Source organism: Xiphophorus hellerii, chromosome 8 (genome assembly GCF_003331165.1).
Source record: "Xiphophorus hellerii strain 12219 chromosome 8, Xiphophorus_hellerii-4.1, whole genome shotgun sequence".
In the NCBI taxonomy this organism is placed as follows: domain Eukaryota; kingdom Metazoa; phylum Chordata; class Actinopteri; order Cyprinodontiformes; family Poeciliidae; genus Xiphophorus; species Xiphophorus hellerii.
The window spans coordinates 20,623,276-20,644,623 of record NC_045679.1 but is presented as its reverse complement, the minus strand read 5'-3'; the positions used below and the strand labels follow the sequence as shown (position 1 = coordinate 20,644,623).

Below are 21,348 nucleotides of genomic sequence, written 5' to 3'. Positions count from 1 at the left end.
AGACAAACATAAAACAAAACAAGGACGTTTCTGAGAAACATGTATATTCAAATGCTTTTAGAAAGTTCAAGACATCTAGTTTTCCTTTGTTTAATGTTTTTTTTATAAACCACATAATGCAAAGACTTTTGGAATAGAATAAATCTCAAGTGAATGAGAGCCTTCAAAGGCTTTTTAATACTTCAAATCAAAACGTTGCAACAAGGTTCTTTTTTTCTAGCCAAGATTTTTAAAAGAAACCTTGCATTTATTTGCTAAGTATCTACAGCTATGACCACATCTGGAGCAGAAAAATATCAGACTGCTCAATAAAATGCTTTGCGTTGGCCGTGTGCGTTACTGAATCCCTCACACTTGTAATCATGCTCAAATTGCTTCATAGCTCCTACATATGTTTCCTCCTCTTCAAACAGGTATCCGTCCAGAGATCCTGGTTGGTTGATAAGGTGGTTTACTAAGTCCACCTCAGGCTGTTTAAGCGCCTGCGGCCAATCCCTCTTAGAATCACCTCAGTGAAGGATAAATCTCACTTAAAACTATCCTCCCGTTCTGCCAACACATCTAAACACTCTCAGATCACTTTCAACCGTGTCCTAATGGGAAAGCGAGCCACACCATTACATCACTGCACCCTCCCCCATGTCTGTTGTTTGTACATTCACTCTCGTTGCCTGCTCTCCTCAACTATCTGTTCCCTTCGCCAATTACTGTACGCCTTGCAGCGTGAGACCAGTTCCTGCTGCACCTGTATTCACCCCTAGTCGAGTTTTATCAGGACACTGGCCACCTGGGCTATCATTTACACTAAGGAGGTTCATCGAGATTTGGCCCACTCCTGGATTTATTCCACCCCTCCACCCCCTCCTCTCGTGTGGCCTTGATGGGCCACTGCTGGGCAGGGCAGGCCATCCGGGTCTGGCAAGGCTACACCAGGCAGTGAGCCTGAATTATGGCCACAGGCCCAGTCTGAGATGCACTGATCCACACTACCAGCTGCCATCTTTCTCCCCTTCCTGCATGCTCCCCTTCCGCTGCTGCGCGGCTCCTCTCTCCTCTCATGTCTATTTTTAGAGCTGGCTGATTTCTAGCTTCTAAAATGGGCAAATGTGTTGTGGAACAGCAAGGTGTATATGTGTGTGTGTGTGTGAGGTTTTTTTTTGTTGTTTTTGTGTCTTCCTTAGACATACTAACGCACACTCTCAGTCAACTCGTCCACATGTTTCTCAAACCCCGACCGGTCCCTGTTAACGCCACATTCCGAGACACATGCACATTCCCATTAGCATTCGACTGCTCTCTGTTCTCCACCCAAGGGAGATGGCTGATTGAAGGCTTGGTTTCAAACCCAAAAAACCCCCCAAAAAACCACAGCAACAAACAAAAGCCAAACCCTTCTAAATGCAGCATTTTTGAGACAGGCGCTGTGAGTGTCTCTGCGGGACAGTAGAAGGGTTTCGTCTTTATGCTTCAGCTTTGATCTGGCCCACCTTTTTCTCATCATTAGCTGCCTATCTGCAGCATTCTTGCCTTGAATATCTTTGCTCCATCACTCCCTACAAGCCCTATAGTAGATTATACAATGAAACTACACACACACACACACACAAAAAGCCACTGAAGCTCCTCATGCAGCACTGGTGACAGTAGCATCTTTTTCAAAGTGCTGGAAGCGTGTCACGTTGAAAGAAGCCAACATGATGCTGGCCGCGTTGGCTGTGCAGACACGATACTGCACTCCCAAGAAACGAGTCAGATGAATGGAGTAGGAAAAAAAATAGATCCCTATAGAGAAGGAAGAAGCAAAACTTACTGTAAAGTGATGGACTCAATGGAAACCACTATGCTTTAAAAAAGTGAATTCTCCCAGAGTGTGCAGAAACACTCATTCTGTAGGGTGAGAGATGGAGGGGAAAAAAGTACTTTGCATCTTCCGCAGCTTATCTCAAGTCTTTTTATAGATGAACGACTCGGCGCGTTGGGATGTGAAGACTTTTTTCATATATATATATATTCCCAAGTGAGAAGAATTTTACTCTTGATTTGTGGAGTTGCTGAATGAGTGACTGAAAAAGTAAACCAATTAGATATGATACTGACTTTTCTGAGTAACTGCTAAAACTAGGCATGGCAAAAAGGAGGGGAAAAAAATGCTTCCCTAAAAAATCACAATGTGCACATTAGGCAAATGCCGCAGTTTTGTGTTTTTTCTATGAAACAGCAAAACAAAAGGTTTTTTTTTGTTTTAATTTAAAACAGGAAATGAATAGTTATTGTAAGCATGTTCTGTTAAATGGACTATATAGAACCTCACACAGTGACACAGACAATAATACCATTCTCCCTTTCTGCTCCTTATTGAGTGGCACATATATCACAAGCATGGGAATGTTTCCAAACAGCTAGAGCTGTCTCTATTATTAGTGTAAAAGTGTAGAACTCTTACTTAGCAAGCTGACCAGCAGTGTGCAGTAATATAGCCAGAGAACTGCACGACGGAGCGTGTTTTAGTTCAAGCACTAAAATCATAATTTTATGAAACTCAAATCTGCATTGATAGCAGTACGTCCAAATGCTGCAAAAAAAACAACAAAAAAACGAACATACTAAGTGTTACATTTATTATAGTATAATGCAGACTTTGGTCTAAATGTAAAATTTTTACAGAACACAAAAGGAGAATAAACACCCGGCCATACTTTTAAAATACTTCAGTAAACACACCATGATTATCCCTGTTTGTCACATCCAGAAATATTCCACATTTGCATTCATTTTCTTTTCTGTGGAAAGTTTAAAAATGTAGTAGTCTTCTTTCAACCAGCAGTGCCTAGCAACAAGTGGGGGAAGGGGCTTGCTGCATTATTCTGCACAGGTGAAGGTGTCGCTGGTCACTCCGACACTTTCAGTGGCACTGAAATGAAATGTCTACAATCAGTAGCAATAGTGTGGCAGGAAAAGTTAGGAGTTTCAAAGCTTTTCGAATATTCAGTTATTGATAACCGTCCACGCCTGGTGCATATTAATAAATGATGGGCAATGCCAATTTGGTGTCTCTAATGGAAGCAGTCAGAGAATGAACACTTGTCACGCTGCAGAAGACTTGAGGCAAAGGAAGCCTCACATGCTCAGTGGACGGTTATATGCTTCAGAAAAATAGCCTCTCTGAGAAAAGTAGTCGGTGCATTTTGGAATATTAAGCTGACATCTCTCTTTTCTCACGTAAACGTTACTCTCTAAAGCCCCTAATCAGAGCAGTCTGGGACCTGTTTCAATCCCCACAACCACAAATGACCTTACGGGAACCAGAACTTTCCACTGTAAAGCTCCAATCCCATCCCACAAGAAAGTGCTGACTAAGCCCAGACTCCTTCCTGTCCCGCCCTCCATCACCCTTCTTTCTTTCTGTCTCATCAGCTGTGCAGCACACTCAGGATCCTTGGGATGAAGCGTCGCCAGCCAACCCCTTGTAAGGAAGCCCATTAAGGGCTGCATCAATATTTCATCATCGCTCACTCAGAAACATAGTTATAGAAGTTTCCAGGCCCGGGCCATTAGGGGGCAGACGTCAATACGTTATGGCAGTAGGCATCACTTCACCTCTTGCCTCACTCAGGTCCATCTAATCTCTTAAGCGGAGCGGTTTCACTCAAAACAATGCCGGCTTCCGCTACTAAAACAAGTCATTAACCATTAGGTATCCGAGGTACGCGTTATCCTCTCCTGTTTAAAGGACTTCACGTGTTAATTATCAGCCTATGCCAGAAGAAGGTAAAACTTCTCCCAAAGTAGCAAATAGCTTCTAACTTAGAAAAAAAAAGGATAGTTAACAGAATTACATTATTATATAACATGATATAGACAGTCCTACACATCGGTTCTAACACTGTTTGTGAGATTTTGAGTCACGGCTGTGGAGACAAGTCTGGCGCCTTCTGCAGCGGTCAGCGCCAGCAAGTGGACGTTCAGTGACAGTGGGTCGATTGTCAAGGGAAAAAAAATCAAAAATCTCATCTCTCACACACAATGAGTCAAGACATGAGTCAAAGCTCGGATAGAAAACTTCTCATTGAGCACAGAAAGGAAGAGAACCCTAATTGCAGTCTTATGATTGAGATTTTATTACCTTTATTTCAAACTATTATACCTTCATTAGCCAGGACTGGCCTGCAGGGTTTAGTAGACATTTTAACGAGTTTTTTTTCCTCCCTCAGCTCATCCTGTAGTGTCCTTGGAAGTGAAAGGTCCTGATATCTGCATTTCATCCGGAAGACTTTGGGGCTCTTTCTATGAGTCTAAATATGAGTTTGATCCAAGGTCATAAAGTTCATGTTAGGTGCAAACGCCAATGTCTTTTCAAGGTCAAATGTTTAAGTATCAATCTTGCTCTGACTTCTTGCTTTTCCCTGTTTGTGTCGCCCTCAAGCTTCACATTATCTCAGTCCTGTCTGCCACAACCTGAATAAAAGTTTTCAAGCTCTAAAACGTCACACTCTGTCACTGACCACAAAGTTTGGCACGTCTGAGAGCACTCTTTACTTATTGATACACTGAGAAAATAAATGACAAAATCACAGGTGCGTGACTCAACCTACCAGAGTGCAGAACCTCTCAGGTGGATTTCCACACGTGATTCCGTGAGGATCCACCTTGATCCGCATGTAGTCCTTCATGGACGCGGGACTGGGCTGGCATGCGTAATGTTCCCACACCGAGCCCTCGTCCGTGCTCACCAGAGACTTGCACATGTTGTACTGGCCGAGGGCGGAGGCCCAGCAGTGCAGCAGCAGCAGCAGCAACAGCAACAACGCAGCCCGGAGGAGCATGGCAGGCCTGGGGAGTGGCGTATGGAGCAGGGTCCGGCACAGGGTGAGGGGGCCACACGGCTCAGAGGAGAGGTAAAGCGCATGGAGGGGTGATCACAGGGAGAACGTGAGCATCCTGACCACCGTGCGACTTTTAAAAGGACTCGCCTCTTAGCTTTTGATTGAGATCCCTCAGGTGAAAGGAGACAGGTAGATATGCAGCTTTCAGTCAGCGTCGCCTGACAAACACTGACGTCCCCCGGGGAGAAACGAGAGAGAGAGACAGAGGTAAAGAAGTTTGTTGCTTGGGACGGCTGGTTTCCACGGGAACGGATGGGCGGAAACCGTTACTGAGAAGACTCTCGGTGTGCACCTTTACCATAATGTTGTAGGGAGTTGGGTGGGAGATGCTCACGAGAATCCATGTTTCAGAGAGCGGGGTCCTGCAGCGGAACAGCGGCGCCGGGAGGGGAAGGTGAAAAAGCTGCGGCTGTGTCTCCGGCTAGATCCATTGAAGGGGCTCAGACCGCCTGGGCTCCTCTTGTAGATCTGGAGCGCTGTGAGTACAATGGGAGGAAAAGTTAATAATAAAAAAAAACAGCATAGAATTGCATTATTTATTCCTGACATTGCTTGTTGTGCAGCCTAGAAACTTTTTATGAACGAAATTCATCATACCACATACTACTTGCCACACTACCTCTTTGTTTCCACTAAGAGTATAAATTTAAAGTTGTCCTCTCTAACCTGCGGTAATTTCGCGTTTCAAAATTATTGGCCACGTAAAACCCGCCAAAAAGCGCCTGTCTGTGTACTTTAATCTTGTGCGTAAAAACACGTGCTGCTGCCCGGTGCGTGTAATTCCTCTTGTGCTGCAGAGTGGGCTACAGATGTTGCAACCACGATTACACTGTAAAAAGTACCAGTCAACATCTATCTGGGTCATCCTTTTTGTTATTATTATTATTATTATTATTATTATTATTATTAATAATAATAATTTATTTATTTGACTGGCGCTTGTGCAAAATGCGGAGTTGGAAGAAAATCTTTTGCGGCTAAGTTGGGAGGAAAAAGTTAGTTTCTTTAGGTTCATCGGGTGCATTAGAGAGAACCCTCTTAGCTATTCTTATTTCACAGCGCAACTAACTTTAAGCGGAAACTCCAAACTTAATTCAACTCTAATTATTGTTTTGTTTTTTCGTTTTGTTTTTTCCGCACGCGTTGATAAATGAGACACAGATTGCGCTTCCATTGTCATTTTCAGGGATTGTAATCCGAACCTCACACGCCTTGTGACAGAAGTCCGGTCCGCGAACAGCACGTCCCGACCCATGCAGACTTTGCTCACTTGACAAGTAGCCCAGGCGGTTTTCCCCGATTATTCAGGGGTGTGTCAGTTTCCACAGTTATGCGCCCGACAGTGCAGCGTCGCTCACACGCCACACACACACAAACTGTTTATTGACTCGCTGCCTTTTCTTCCTAACTGATTCAAATTAAAGAGGCCGTCTGTCCACTCCCGACTAAGTGCTCCGTTTTGCGTGCACACACGTCCAGCAAGATAAACGCACCGTGTTGCGAAATGCTTGATCAGGTAGAGCACTTACTTCTTGCACGCGTCTCTCTGAGGCCAGTCAGCACTATAAATCCCGTCCGATCCTCCACTGTACTCGCTCCCCGCCGCCGTCTCCTCACTGTACTCCCGATATCAATCTGCCCTGCGCGCTGTTTGTTGCTTTTTTATTGTTGTTGTTGTTATTATTATTCTTATTTGCAGTCCGCCGGACACTTTTTTTCTTCTTCTATTTTTAAATCTTTCTTTTATCCCACCGTAGATGGCTGCGCAATGACGGCTCAGCGGCGTCCTAGATCTGGGATCGGCCGGGAAAAGAGGAATGAATTCCACCGTCAGGGAGTATCAAAAGTATAAAATATTGAGTTTGAAGAAAGGCTTGAGCCCGCCCCGATCAGCCCCCCCTCTCCTCCTCCGTCCCTCCTCCTCCTCTTCCCACTTTACAAGCTTCGGGTTTACCCGGGATGCTCAAGGGCAGAAAGAGAGGGAGGGGAGGGGGGTGGAAAGGGCTTTATGGAAAATATCACCCTCCCTCCTCTTCCTCCCTCTCTCTGTTTCCTATCTCCCTCCCTCTCTCTCTCTCTCCCTCCCTCTGTGTTAATGCCGAGGCTAAATCCTTTTACCATCACTTTCAATCACTATCTCAGCTTCTATCTGCTCCAGTGCAGCTGTCTGAACCGGGGCGGCGCAACTTCGCGAGTCCGTCGCTGTCCTCAGCTGTCCTCAGCCCCCCCCCCGGTCAGGTCCGATCAGCACCCGGCTCGGTGTCAAGGACCGAGCGGGAAGACGGAGGCGTATCCAAGATTACGATTATAGTTAGTTTTGAACTATATAGTTCCGGGCGGGTGAAAAATAAGAAGCTAGATTTGGATTTTAAACGAAGAGTTCACAGCTGAATTCAATTACTTTATCACACTGTACAAGAAATGACCACAAAATATGGTCTATATGGTTTAAAGAGTTCTTTATATTTTCTTTTATAAGTTTTTTTTTCTTTTATAATTTATACGTTTATTTATTTATTTATTTAATGACTGCGTTAAGGTTTTGGAGTGCATCGCTCTCTTCTGTGGCAGCCATGCGCTGTCCGTGTTGCGTAATCTGTGGGAATCCTGTGATTTCGCCTCTTGCGACTTTCCTGGAGGAATTCTGACAGTGTTTTAGTTTGATCACATTGGGCCATATTCTACACATTATAAGAGTCTGCGTGGCCAAATAAAGATTTAGAACCAAAATACATGAAAACGATGTCACGCAAATCACCAAAAACACTTCACTAACTTGAGAAATAATCTGCATTTAAATTTAAATGCATTGCTTACATGTTCACAATGGAAGTAAAACAGATAAGAGTCTCATTTGCTTTTTATTCTGATAGTCATGTACAACACGAGTATACAATAAAAAAAGGTTTTATTGGTTCTTGTGGCCTTTATTTGATAGTGAATTAACAGGAAAGTTGGTAATGAGAGAAATGGGAAGACATGCAGCAAAGGTCATCAGGCCGGGAATCGAACCTGCGACGGCCGCATGGAGGACTAAGGCCTCCATAAGTAGGTTGTGCTTAACTCCTGCATTGCATACCCCGAGTATGCAATGACCATGAAATAATATGAAACAATATGAAACAAAAATTGCAATACAGTAAATGATAAAAAAGCAATTTTGAAGATTTTGTTTAATAAGAAGAAAAACTATCTATAAAACATCAGAATGATTGCTCTTATAGACTGAATGTCTATAAGACATTGTGCCTAACTGGAAATTAGTGTTTAAGTTCACTTCAGCTCAAGGTAAAAAAAAAAAAAAGCTTTTGCCAATTTCTGGTGAAGACAACAGAGCTTATGGTGCAACTAAGATAAGTTACCCAGGCCCTGAAGCAGCAAAGCAGGCCCAAACCACCAAACTACCACCTCCATGTTGAATGTCGAGATGGTCCTCTTTTCCTGAAATCCTGTGTTAGCTTCATACAATACTTAAAGGGATTCAAGCATTTCAACAGGTGTGACTTTTCTCCTGTCAGTCCACAGAATAATTTATGAAAAGTCCCACCAAACTGTGGCAGATCGGTGCTGCGTCTGAAGTGATGTGGTTGCTGAAGCAGTCTGTCATGGTGAAGAGGTCCAGTTTACTGTAAGTTGCCGGTTCTTCTACGTTCCTACCATCACCTGCAAGCTTAAGAATGAAATCAGGGTTAGAAGCAGCCGAAACGGGTTTCCTCTGCAGGGTGTCTGGACTTAAATCGTCTTTGTAACCCGCTGCAGATGGATATATGTCAATTACTTTGGTTCTTATTGGTGCTTAATAATGTGTTGCTTTAAGATCTTTTAGCCTACTTTCCAGAAATACAAAGTTAATTACAGTAAATATGTGATTAAATATTTGTGGGGTTATTATTTTTTAAATATAGCACTATTTTTCATACGTTACAATTTATCTGGCTGAGATGTAATTTTATTTATTTTTTGTCTGTTTTTTATTATTATTATTATTTTCAGTCAATACCTTTTTCAGACGTTCCCTTGTTCTTCAGAAGTTTACGACGCGGCTCCCTCTATGGCTTCTTGGATGCCATAACACGGCACTAACACATCTCTGAGTTAACCCAACTCAGTGAACAGCGGTGCAAGTAAATTAACTCTCAAATTAAACCTGCCAAAAATAGGAAGCAGAGAAGAAGCGCGATGATGCAGAAGACTCATATATTGTGTGCTTTGATAGAGGGGACAGACGTTCTAACTGTGCGACCTGCAAACACAGCGGCCACTTCCAGGCTTGTGAATGCTGAAGGATTTCACAGCAGATTTGTGGAACATCTTATTGGAGAATAATTCATTTGCATGCTACAACACTTAGCTATTGGAATTATGCTTCATCTACGAGAGAGAGAGCCAGGTGTGAGAACACTGCAATCAAAATGTCTTGCATTTCGAGTCGCAATGCTGCTAAATGCTTCCTCTTCATTTTCAAGCTCACCATCGTGACCCTAAGGTTTTTAAAATGCAGCCAAGATGCTGGTGAGAGTGATTCTAATCATTTCATGATTAGAAACCCATTAAGTTCAGAATATGACTAATAAAGCTGAACTGAGCAGACGCAACATTGTGGAGAACAAACAAGATGAATGGTTATTACTTAAGTCCAGATGCAAGATCATAAAGTCTTCTTTTCATCACATAAAAAAAATCTTGTGTATTTAATAAAGTCTGGCTTCTATGGCGAAGCGGAGTGAAATAGTTAAATTGAAAAGCAATGAATTAGCCCTTTAATTTCAAATTTGTCACACCATGGAATCCCCATTTCATACTAGAATACATAATATCCATGTTGGTGTACCATCTAAGAGGACGCAATATTCAGAATAAAGAATTAAAAATACAGTAGCGCAGCATTTTATCTTCTATAATACAAACGTAAAAGTGAAACTAAGCTTTCTGCTGATGGCGATGGTGTTGAGTGACTTCCGAGTTGAAAATATATCCACAAGCAAAGCTACACTGTTATCCTTTGCTGTATTTTCTACAGTTAAATACCACAAAATGCCCAGTAAAACTACCATAAGACATCTTTACAAGTAGTTACTGTAATTTGCATTGCATTATGGGTATAGTACATAGTATTACAGTAACTTACTGTATGTTTTGAATTTGCAGTAATTTACTGTTTACACATTACAGTAGTGGTACTGTACTTATAATATACAGTAAGAATTATATTTGATTCCCAACGGTCATCATACACTGTTAGCCTTTGCTGTATTTTTTACAGTTAAATACCACAAAATGCCCAGTAAAACTACCATAAATAGGGTGACCATATTTTCAGTTGGGAAAACCAGGACACGTTGTAGCGAGGGGGGGGGGGGGGGGGGGGGGGGGGTCTGAAAGCGGGGAAACTCTTTTGTAAATAGTAGGTAAACATACATTTGCGCTTTCGTATGTTGTTTTCGTACTGACAGCCACGCTATCTATCTTCTGATTAAGAACAGGGCTGCCCGCACTGACTCGGCTCAGGGATTACGTCACACGCAGCGCCGTGCGCAGTGCCCTAGTGCCTGTAAATATAATGGTCCAATGAAGGTAATTTAAAAAACAGGACATTTCCTCACTTTCTAAAAAAACCCCGGGACGCCCGGGACAGGACGTGAAATACGGACATGTCCCGGGAAATACGGACGTTTGGTCACCCTATAAGACATCTTTACAAGTAGTTACTGTAGTTTGCATTGCATTATGGGTATAGTACATAGTATTACAGTAACTTACTGTATGTTTTGAATTTGCAGTAATTTACTGTTTACACATTACAGTAGTGGTACTGTACTTATAATATACAGTAAGAATTATATTTGATTTCCAACGGTCATCATAGCTGCTTCATCGTGGTTCCCTGTTTCTGTATTTTTACTCCTTTAGTGGTTAACATATTTTTAAGGCAGAAAGAGAGCATGTACTTTTGTTTTTTTCACATCCTAGCTAACATTAACATGCAGTTTATCTACCTACGTCATCAAGCGTGGCTTCGCTTCCAACTGTTTTCTGATGACGTTTGTTTTAAACTCCGAAGCTTTTTCTCTCCAAGTGCAAGTGCAGCTCTGTCTCCGTGCTGTGGGCTCACACTGCTTCAGCTCTTCAAGACAGGTAAAAAACCACTTCTTAGAAAACTGTTTGAAGCCAAAGCCTAGTCTGGAAATGTACATTTTAGATGGAGTTAACGTAACTTATAGCATCATGCTATAACTTAGCATTATAGCATGAGCTGGTTTGTGCTGGTTAGCCTGGTAAAATAACGTTACCTTTACGTTACTAACTCTGGTGTTTTATATAACTGGCATATTGCAACCTTATAAGTTACGTGTCTGTAAATGAGGTGAAAGATAGGAAAATATGATGGTTATTTTTTGAGCTGGTTCGGAATTAACGTTAGCTAAGGTGCTAATTTTACCGTTGAAGGTTTTAGCTTGACTTTTACCGCTTAATCTTCCTCGGGCGGCTTTGGGTTGAGATGAGCTCAGTGCTGAGTGTCTGTTAGCATTGTTGTTACATCCTTTGTCGAACAATATAAGCTTAACTGATAATTGATCCCCTTCTCTTTTTTTTTTTTTACATCTAATGACTGTTCATTTGTTTAAACTATGATCTTGCAAATGTTAAAAGTGCAGATTAGCTACGTAGGTCCGCAAGGATGAATTTCTAACTTTGTTCTTTTTTTCTTTTCTTCAGATGACCTTTTTTTTTAACTCCCAAGCTTTTTCCCTCCAAGTGGCTGTGCAGTTCTGTCCTGCTGAGTGCTAACATAGCTTCATCTCTTCAAAAGACAAGACAACAGGTAAAAAGACAGCTCTTCAAACATATTTGAAGCCACAAAATAGTCTGGAAATGTAGAGGAGCAGCTAACCTAATCTATAACTTTGAGCTTGCTACAGCTGGTTAGCCTGCTAAAGTACCATTACATCTCCAACATAGTGTATAAGAGTCTGTAAATGAGGACAAAGGTGAAAAACATTAAAGTGGTTTCTGTTATTTTTTGAGTTGGTTCAGTCACAGTGGCAGGTGGACAAAAACGTTAATTTCCAACCCTGGTTACATACAAGGACTGTTCACATGTTTAAACCATGCTCCTGCAAATTTAAAGTTAAGTCAGTACTAACAGGTGCAATTATGTACAGGTGTAAATTCTGCAGCATTTGTACTTCAGAATTTACAGAATTTTGTAGTCATGTGAAGAAACATCAACACACAGCTAATTATCGGTTTGCATGTGGAATAGAGCAATGTCCTGCTTCCTTCAGAACATTTTCTGCATTCAGGTCCCACATGCACAGGAGTCACCGCCATTGCAGACGTCAGACTGAACACTTGTGGAATGTAATGCTTTAAAAAATGCATTTAGCCCCACAAACTGTCATTCACAGCCGCTGTTTCAGAGTGGTAGCAGGATGTAGGGGTAAAATCTAGTCTAGTCTCCGGGATGAGGTTCTCAAAAACCTGTTGTAATCTGGGTGAACTGGCCCTTTAAATATAAATTACTACCAGTAATTCATATTTAAGAGAGTTTTCCTTTTATGTTTTAAAGGTATCTTCCACCAAGATGTCTGTTGAAATGGAAATGACCTTACCCACTACACCAAGGGTAATCATGCTTGGTAAGAGGAATATTTTCTATCACTATAATTTTTTCGTAGCAATGTATGTAATTGTTATGGTAGTCTGTACTTTTACTCACTAGCGTTAGCCTGACAAGGGTTTGTCTATTTTAGGAAATAGCTTGATGTCTGCAACCCGGTGGATGGTCAGTATGGAGGAGAAGGTATTTTTCCAGCCTGAGCAACTACATGACTTTGCCAGCGTCCTTGCTGTCTTTTTTGGGTCATATTATGTCTTCAATCTGGAGTATCAGGTGTCAGCATCCACCACGGTGGAGATGATACAATGGCAAGTACTCTACACCAAGCCATTTATGAATTAAATTTAATGACAGTTTGACTGATGATGAAGAACCATAGCTGATTGCTGTATTGTACGTCTTCATTAAAAAATACAATTAATATATTTTATTTCTGTTAAAAGATTCTTTGTGAGGATCAATCCAGATGTTGGTACCAAATGCACAGCCAAAGTCGGTACAAGCTGCAAGACGGGAAGTCTTGTCAAGAGGAAAGTAGTCAGTGTCAACTCCCAGATCACCACCTTCTTCCAACAACTTGCTGAATTTGAATGGAGGACTTCCAACTAGGTAAGTATTTTACCAAATGTAAATGTTTATTATTTTGTTGTCTTTTCCTCCTATCTTGCATGCTCTGACTTTACTTTAGCCTTTTTAATATGATTTTAATGATTATTTATAAATGGCATGTGATTCCTACACAATAGCCCTTTAGAGTAGCCTGCATCTTTTCTGTGTCCGTGGTAAAAAGTGGATGTCGCTGCATCTCTTAATAAATCACAGAAATGTATAAGTGTGTAGTCGTTTAAGTGTGGTGTATTTTTATACTATGCAGTTTTCAGTTTATTAGGCACACCTTTGCAGTAATCCGTCAGCACCAACAAAATGACTAAAAAGATTGTTGTACTTCATCGTCCCCTTGGGGACATTTGTAGTACGCAATCTTTTGAATTACTGAAGACTGACTGACTGACTGCTTTTGCCATAAACAATCCAAAAACCTGAAGTGAAGCCAGTCCTGCTCATTCTTTATGCAGCTTCTATTATCACTTCAGTCCAATTGATTTTTTTTTAAAACAAATTATCAACTTAATGCTGCTTTATGACAAAGATTTTATGCATTTGAACATTGTCACTTCAGCTTAATTTGTCAACTTCCTGTCGATTTGAAAATGTAGATAACTTCCTGACCATCTCATGACCTCCCACATTGTCTGTCTTATTCTTTACAGTTCAGCTTCCACAAGATGGATCCCACTGATTTTGTTTGACGAATGGAATAAAAGTTCTTCTGATGTAGGAAATGTGTTCTATGGTTTTGTTGTTTTACAGCACATTATATTGTATTGTGACATTGTTTTTTATGACATTGCGAATATGTAAATTGATTTTATTTCTACAAATCTGCTGAAAATAAATACCTGTTATTCACAGTACTTGGACTAAAATTTCTTTTATGAAATTTTTCGGTTTATGGTAAAATATTCTTATCTTAAAGAAATGTAAACTTTAATTTACAGTAAAACTCTGACATTATGTTGTGAAACAAGTTTACAGTAGACCAGCTTTACTATAAAATACAATTACTGTATTATACTAGAAACTACATTTACAGTAATGCAGTTATAACTGTAAAGCACACTCACAGTAAAAATTAACTGTGAAATATCATAACAGTAAAGGTACTGTTCAATGGTAATTACAGTAACTTACTGGCAACAGTGTTGCCAGTAAGACTACTGTAGAATGGTAATTACAGTAACTTACTGGCAACAGTGTTGCCAGTAAGAGTACTGTAGAATGGTAATTACAGTAACTTACTGGCAACACTGTTGCCAGTAAGGGTACTGTAGACTGGTAATTACAGTAACTTGCTGGCAACAGTGTTGCCAGTAAGTTACTGTAAAATTACAATAAAAGGTCTAACAGTGTACTGACTGCGCTATGACATGCATACTAGAGAGAGAAGAATAGCAGGTGGTCGGCAACCCAACTTTGATCCAACAAAAAATGTTTTACAAAGTCGAATTTCTTCATTGCTGTTTGATCTCACATGCAAATGTTAACATGCATGTTCGCTGGATTGTTTAGTTATTTAATGCTTGATATTTTGATTAGTAGTAGAATTATAATATGTTTGTTTTTATTGACTTTTCCCCCCAGAATTAGCTGGACCTGTTGCCTCGATATTGGATAAGCAGAAGACAATGGGTGGATGGATTTCATTTCCTGCAGTTATTTTCTTTTTCAGAGCTGTGCATCCAGTGACAGCTTTTGATAAGCCACATTGCCAGACACCCGGGGTGTCATCAGGAAGGAAAGGTGCAGAAGCAAAGATATATATATAAAAAAAAATTTAACCTATCCACAAGTTGTGCCTTGAACACGTTTTCTATTGTTTATATGTTTGTGCAGTCAACAGGGAATTGATTCCCTCTGCCTGTTGCTGAGTCAGACTTTTTTTTATGTGACAAGAAAATGACTAGCTTCAATTTATTCTAACCCCAGAATTGAGCTGATTTTTTTTTTAGCATTTTGAATTATGTCATTTTGACCCATCCTTATTTAGATGAGTTTTTGCCCCTTTTTTCCAAAGTTGATGGTTTTAACAGACCCCATGTCTCCAATCACTGTCAACAGGCCCAGATGGAAATATGCCCCTCCCAAACACTGGCGCCTCCAGGGATCAATAGAACAATGAAAATGCGACAGTCGCTTCCATAAGAGGCAATTGATATGTAGCAACACAGGCCTGTAATTGTTATCACTCTCAAACAGGAAAAAAAGAAGAAAAAAATGGCTCCTGCTGAACTTATCAAACAGCCTCTGAGTCAAAGATGAAGCACAAACCATGCGTCGTTGTCGGAGGCTGAGAAAAATGATTCAGCAGCGCTCTCACCTTCACTTTTAAACCTCCAAAAGGTGCCCTGGGTTTCACTCGCTTCGCAGAATTTGAAACATTTGCAACAAACTGTCACATTTCCTCCTCGGTAGCTCGGTGCCCGTGATTTAAGCCAAAAGTTCACCACTGATTCAGCGGTGGTCAGAGACCATCGGCCGGGCTCGAAACGTGACTCGGTATGATTAAGCTCTGAACAGTTTTATCTCCACAAATGGCTGCAGATTATACGTGTAGGCTGTGAGAGCCCGGCCGCATTTCGGGTCGACTCGTGTAAAATGACTGCTCCGTGTTTTCTCCAACATGCAAGATGATAATTTTCTGTCAACGGCAGCCTATGTACATCTGCGCATGATTTTACACCTTGGTAAATTCACTTGACTGTGCACCGATAAGCCTGATAGAAATGTCAACCCTCGACGTGATGAATGAGTGATACTGTTTCTTGGAATTGAATTATGTCCACCCAAATAAGAGCATCAATAACAATAGAAAAACCTGTCCAGGCTTGTAAGCATTACAGTACGCCGCCAAACAATGCGTCACGGCCTTCATTTCCTTTGCCAGTGTTGCTCTATTACTGCGCAGAGTGCACAATGGTCGGGTAAAGATTTTTGCTCATACACACACACACACACGTTTTCTCTTCTAATTACGTTTTCTTCTTATTTACTCTTTAGAGTTGCATAAAGTATATCGCAAGACCAGACGAGACTCCTCCTTTCTTCTCCTCTCTTTCTCTCTCACTCTTTGAATTTTGGCAGAGGATGGGACTGTCAGGATAGCCTAGCTGGCAGACCTTGATGAAAAAAAAAAAAGCATACCCTTCATCGAGGCCACCTGCAGAGTTTGGACAAGGATCAGGACAGGACTCATCTCTCTTTCCCGCTCTCTGTTTGCTGAAAGGACAGCGCCGGAGTGAGGCGGTGGAGGAGTCTCTGTTGAGCATAAATCAATGTAAAACTTGTGGAAGGTTTCAAACAAGCAGCGCAAGTGCAGAAATATTTTATATATTCACTGTGTCGAGACCAGAATGGCTTTTGACCAGATAGCTGGCCTGTACCAAAACACACATACGTGCAGGGAAACGGGGGGGGGGGGGGGGAAGCACACTAAGTACATTCTTTAACAAAAAGAAAAAAAAGTTAGTCCAGTCATAAAAGTGAACAGTGTTACGCGGCTCTACAAAAGAGGTGAATGAAAATCACCCTGTACTTTTATAAAGTACAGTAAAGTAAAGTTCTGAGATGGAACTATCAAATCTCTTATATGAGATGGAGTTTGGTAATTAGGCATTTTATGTGTAAGAGGGAACAAATTTCAATTTTATTGTGGAGAAGTGATCTCTCCTTTTATTACTCTTTGTACGTCAGCAACATTTTAGTTGCACATTTAAGTAATGTCTTTTCTAATCAAACAGGAAATGATCTAATTAGGCTATGAAAACAGGAACACCCAACTTCTCACCCCTCTGGTGATGTCCATTTGTTTTTTAAGTGATTCATGACTAAACAGTCTATGAAAAATGAGATATTGTAGGATATATCACCAATTTTAAGTCAATCATCAGCATATGATAATATTGACAAATGCTTAAAAGATCTACAAAGTATCCAGAGGTTTAAACAATTAGATTCACACTACAGGTGGGAATATGTTTATGACTTACAGAAAGTTGAAGGATACATTTTCTTCCCAGTTATGAATAACAAAGTAGATCATTTAATAATCTTTTTGCTGTTTTGATCTGTGCTAAAACACCAAGTGGTGTAATAAATTCTGATTAACAATCATTTTACTCACAGAATGAGGCACCTAATTTAATAAAACGTGTTACTGTGCCTCTGCATGCTTGATAGGACTGAATTTCACTGGAAAATGTATATGTCTGCAGGTTTTCATAGACTATGTGCATGATATGTGTGGTATTGTCTGACATAATCCAAAATGGATCCGCAGTTTTGTCGAAATAGCTGTGATGACGAATGCAGTAGTGGTATGATAACTCAACACATGCACTAAGTCTGTCCTATTGGACAGCAGAGAAACAACTGAGAGATCAGGGGTCACAATAGTTAAAAAATGTAACAAATAAAGGGTGGAGGTGTGACAAGTTACCAGCACCTCCCGACCCCACCAGGGACAAGGGTGTAAGAAAATGGATGGATGGATGGAGTTTGAAAATCAGTTTTTCCTAAAAAATGCTGCTTAGTTTTACAACTTATTTAATAGGATGCACACCTTACAAAGAGATTCCATTTTGTATCATCAGTCCACAAAATATTTTTTCTGAAAGTATTGTTAATTTAGATGTTTGTTTTTTGGGTTTTTTTGAAAATATGAACTCTTTTTTTTTCAGCAGGAGCAAGGCAAACAAGATCTGAAGAAAACATTTTTCCATGCAAGTTGAGGTTGGTCTGGACAGCTTTTATTCCTGTATAAATTACATTTTAATATGAAAACCGCTTTTAGTATTTGCTGGGTGTATCGCTGTTTGATATCAAGACTTGTGAAATTATCTCAACCACATAAGTGTGTCAAAAGAGCTAAAAATAGAATAAATCAAGCTAAAGTTGTGTGTGAGTTTTCCTCCGTGAACTCACTAAAAACTGCAGCAAGGTAGATTTTATTCTGGGAACGTTACACCCAGGTGATCCCGAAATGCTGACAACCTAGCCAAAGATGCTGAGCATCTACAACAAGGAACAAAGAGGCCAAATCTGCTCCTCCAGATGGGTGGAGTCGCCACATCTGACAACCAGTTTGACAAGAAATCTTGGACAAAACATAAACAGTTAAATACACCGCAATGCAGACACATGATTCAGGCCATTTACATCCAACTCTTCCCCTGCTGGCAATTATACTAATCTCAAAGGGACAGCATTGTATAAAATTGTCTATAATGTTATTCCTTCATATTAAACATAGATGGAGTGTTGCTTTTATTCTTTCATGCATGTTTGAGAAATCCTTTAATCTCCCGTGGCAACCTTCAGCTGTGCAAAACGCCTGGGTGGACATAGCTCCGCCTTCGAGAAGCAGCTCCTCCCTGGAGCTGCATCTTCCAAGCTTCTGCCTCACAGAGCACCACTCCCCCTCTCAGCTCCTTCAGACTAGCCAGCAGCAATTAGCAAACACCTGGTGGAACTGTGCTTCTGCTGAGCTCAGTATATGAGCTGCCTCTCAGTGAAACTCTGGTAAAAACGCTATTAAAGGGGTAACAGAGGAACGATGTTGCGTCCACTTCCTGAAGGTGTCCCGAAGACACTCAAATTTATTTTTAGCCATATCTGATTTATAAAGCATTTTTAAAACAAGTGAAAATAACTTAGATGTTTTATAAAATAGATCTATGTGCATGGAAAATACATCATACTGCCCCCATCTTTTTTCCTTCCTGAATCTTCAGAGTTTCTTGCTGTAGGGATCTGATGAAAAGGGGGGGGAAATCCAGAAGGTTTGTTTAAATGAACAGGATAAGACATCTTTCTAAATTGCTGTTCCTTTCAGTTCATTTGTAATGAGGGACGACAAGCTGCTAAATCTTAGATCAACAGCATTTGTAGGGAACTCAGTCGGCGTCCTGCACCATACTGGTTCCACAAAGAAAGGTTTCCGCTATGGTGGGTGTCTCTGTCTGTTCGTGGAGCCGACTGTGAAAAGCGGCGCTGTTCATATTCACATTGTGCTGTAATCACAGACGTGTTTATTGTGAATCCATGTGCAAGATGCACCGCAGTTGTGTGTGTTTGTTCAGGTGCTTCGCAGAGCACCTGAACCTCCTCTCTGTCCTCCTCGTTTGATGTGAATGTGATCGATGAGAACCTCTGAAGGTGCCTTTCACACACTCACTCACTCTCATTTCACTCACTAGCGGCAACACACTCAACATCTTGTATATCCTCTCGCTCCATGAATCAGTTGGCCCCCTCCTCATTCAAAGTCAGGTCAAGCGATGCTGCTCGCTTAATTAGACATTTTGTCGAGTAATTGTGTTCACAGATTGCCGACTGCCTTATTTAGTGTTGAGCTTGATTTGGGCTTTTAGATGTGTGAATGGAGGAGAAGGTCTTCTCGCCCTGATCACACCATTGCCACTGTGATACATGGTGGTGGAAGAGTCATGTGTTGGCAATGCATGTTTTCAGCAAGAACATGGAATCTGATCTGACTTCCCATCAGGTAAAATAAAGAAAACCTGTTAGAGGCTCCAAAAGACTTGACAGTCCATGTTTTATTGAGAGTAGTTTATATATATATATATAGATATATATATATATATCTATATATATATATAGATATATATATATATATCTATATATATATATATATTAACATGCCTTATCTCCCCTTTTGTGAGTATAGCAATCACCTCCACTGAAAATGGGATTTCATCTTCCCAAGCTGCATTTTCTTTTGAGTATCTGTGAACAGGTGTTTTTTTTCTGTGAATAATTTGGATTTACTTTTACAAAATAATAGAAAGAGTAGTGAATCCTCCAATATTTGGGTGCCCACTATATTGACCCTTTCAGTCCCAAATACTAATGTTTTAAAGAAACATTCTTTTGAAGTGTAATATTTGAATATAAGAAATTCCAATGCCTTTTTATACAATCAGAAATTTTTTTAAGAAATGGTTGAAGAAGGTGTCTGTGTTCACAATTTAAGGGTTAAAAATTTTATTGAAATGTTGGAAACTTTGCAATGTATTGCTCTAAGTGTTTTGAATGGCAAAAAGAGAATAAAAGGATTAAAATAAATAGATTCACTGTTTCATCTACACAATTGCTGATGTCTTTGATGCGCTGCGTTAAGATCAATGTAGTCCTACCACTTTGATCCCATGAAAAACTAATTTTAGGAACGTACCAATTCAACACTGTATGTTTTGTAAGACATATTAGAGTACGAGTTATGATATTAGAGGTTATTGCCTTAGCAACACCTCAATATAACCACACATTTGTTTGTTTTACAATATATCCACATCAGACAAAGGAAGGTTGAACAATCCTGATGTAACTCTTTGAACTTTTATTGACTCATTCCTTTTAATGATGCCGTGTATTGATTTCCCAGTCACTACATCAGCACCTAATTAGCGCGTTTCACTCTTCAGCGGCAGAATGGCTACACGAGAAAAGCTAAACCTCAAAATTAGCCGTAACCAAAGGATAAACATGCAATTTTTCTTGTGAGCGCACACTCCCTCTAATTTCCAGCGGAGGTTTTGCTGCATATTAAAGTCAGGAGGATAACAGATATACAGTCTGTTCGCTGAAATGGTCTGCTAGCAGTCATTCAGCCTACTCACACCATTATATCCTTCATTAAATGAGCAGAAGAAGGGAGAATGAGATTTGTCCTGCTGCTCTTCGGGCAAATGGGGCACAGCCTCTTCATCTGACTGATGCCGCTCATTGACATTGAAGGGGATAAATCCAGCAGGATCAATACCAACTTTTCGTCTCATTGATTCACTCATACAGTCTTGCCCTTGTTCCATCCCGGAGGTTCTTCCGCCATGTTGACCCCTCCTGTCACCTGTGGTTGCAGTTCATTCGTCTGTCTACATGTAGTGCCTATCCATTTCACACACGCAGAGGACAGAGACGCAGAACAATGACCGAAGGTCTCTGAGGTCTTATGATGTCGCGTTGTAGAATGGGAAGTAGAGTTTGTGTAAAAATGATTTCTGATACCTTTATAATCTGTGTGGTAGACAAAGGGGAATATTTTTAAAGTACTGTTCGTATTTGCGGTTTTAATCCAGAAGGAACGACCCATGTCTGACTGTTTGCTTCATCTCAGTGCCTTGTTCACATGTTCACCAAGTCCTACATGGAAGAGCAGATTTGCACCCTTATTGCATCATAGTTGCCCTTTACCCTTGGAAAAGG

The 21,348-nt window shown here is 40.7% G+C and overlaps 1 protein-coding gene across 2 annotated transcripts in view; it reads right to left on the bottom strand.

Moving 5' to 3' along the window:
- The window catches only part of ntng2b (netrin g2b), a 97,294-nt gene extending 90,119 nt beyond the window's left edge, over positions 1-7,175 (bottom strand). Inside the window, exons 1-2 of one of the 2 annotated variants that reach the window (XM_032569529.1) lie at positions 6,413-7,175; positions 4,593-5,359 (exon numbers count right to left, since the gene is read on the bottom strand). In XM_032569529.1, the coding sequence (XP_032425420.1) occupies positions 4,593-4,823 (231 nt within the window). In that variant the 5' untranslated portion in view covers positions 4,824-5,359; positions 6,413-7,175. The remainder of the gene's footprint in view (positions 1-4,592; positions 5,360-6,412) is intronic. The other variant, XM_032569530.1, reaches the window with a different exon arrangement.
- Between the last annotated feature and the right edge of the window lie 14,173 nt (positions 7,176-21,348).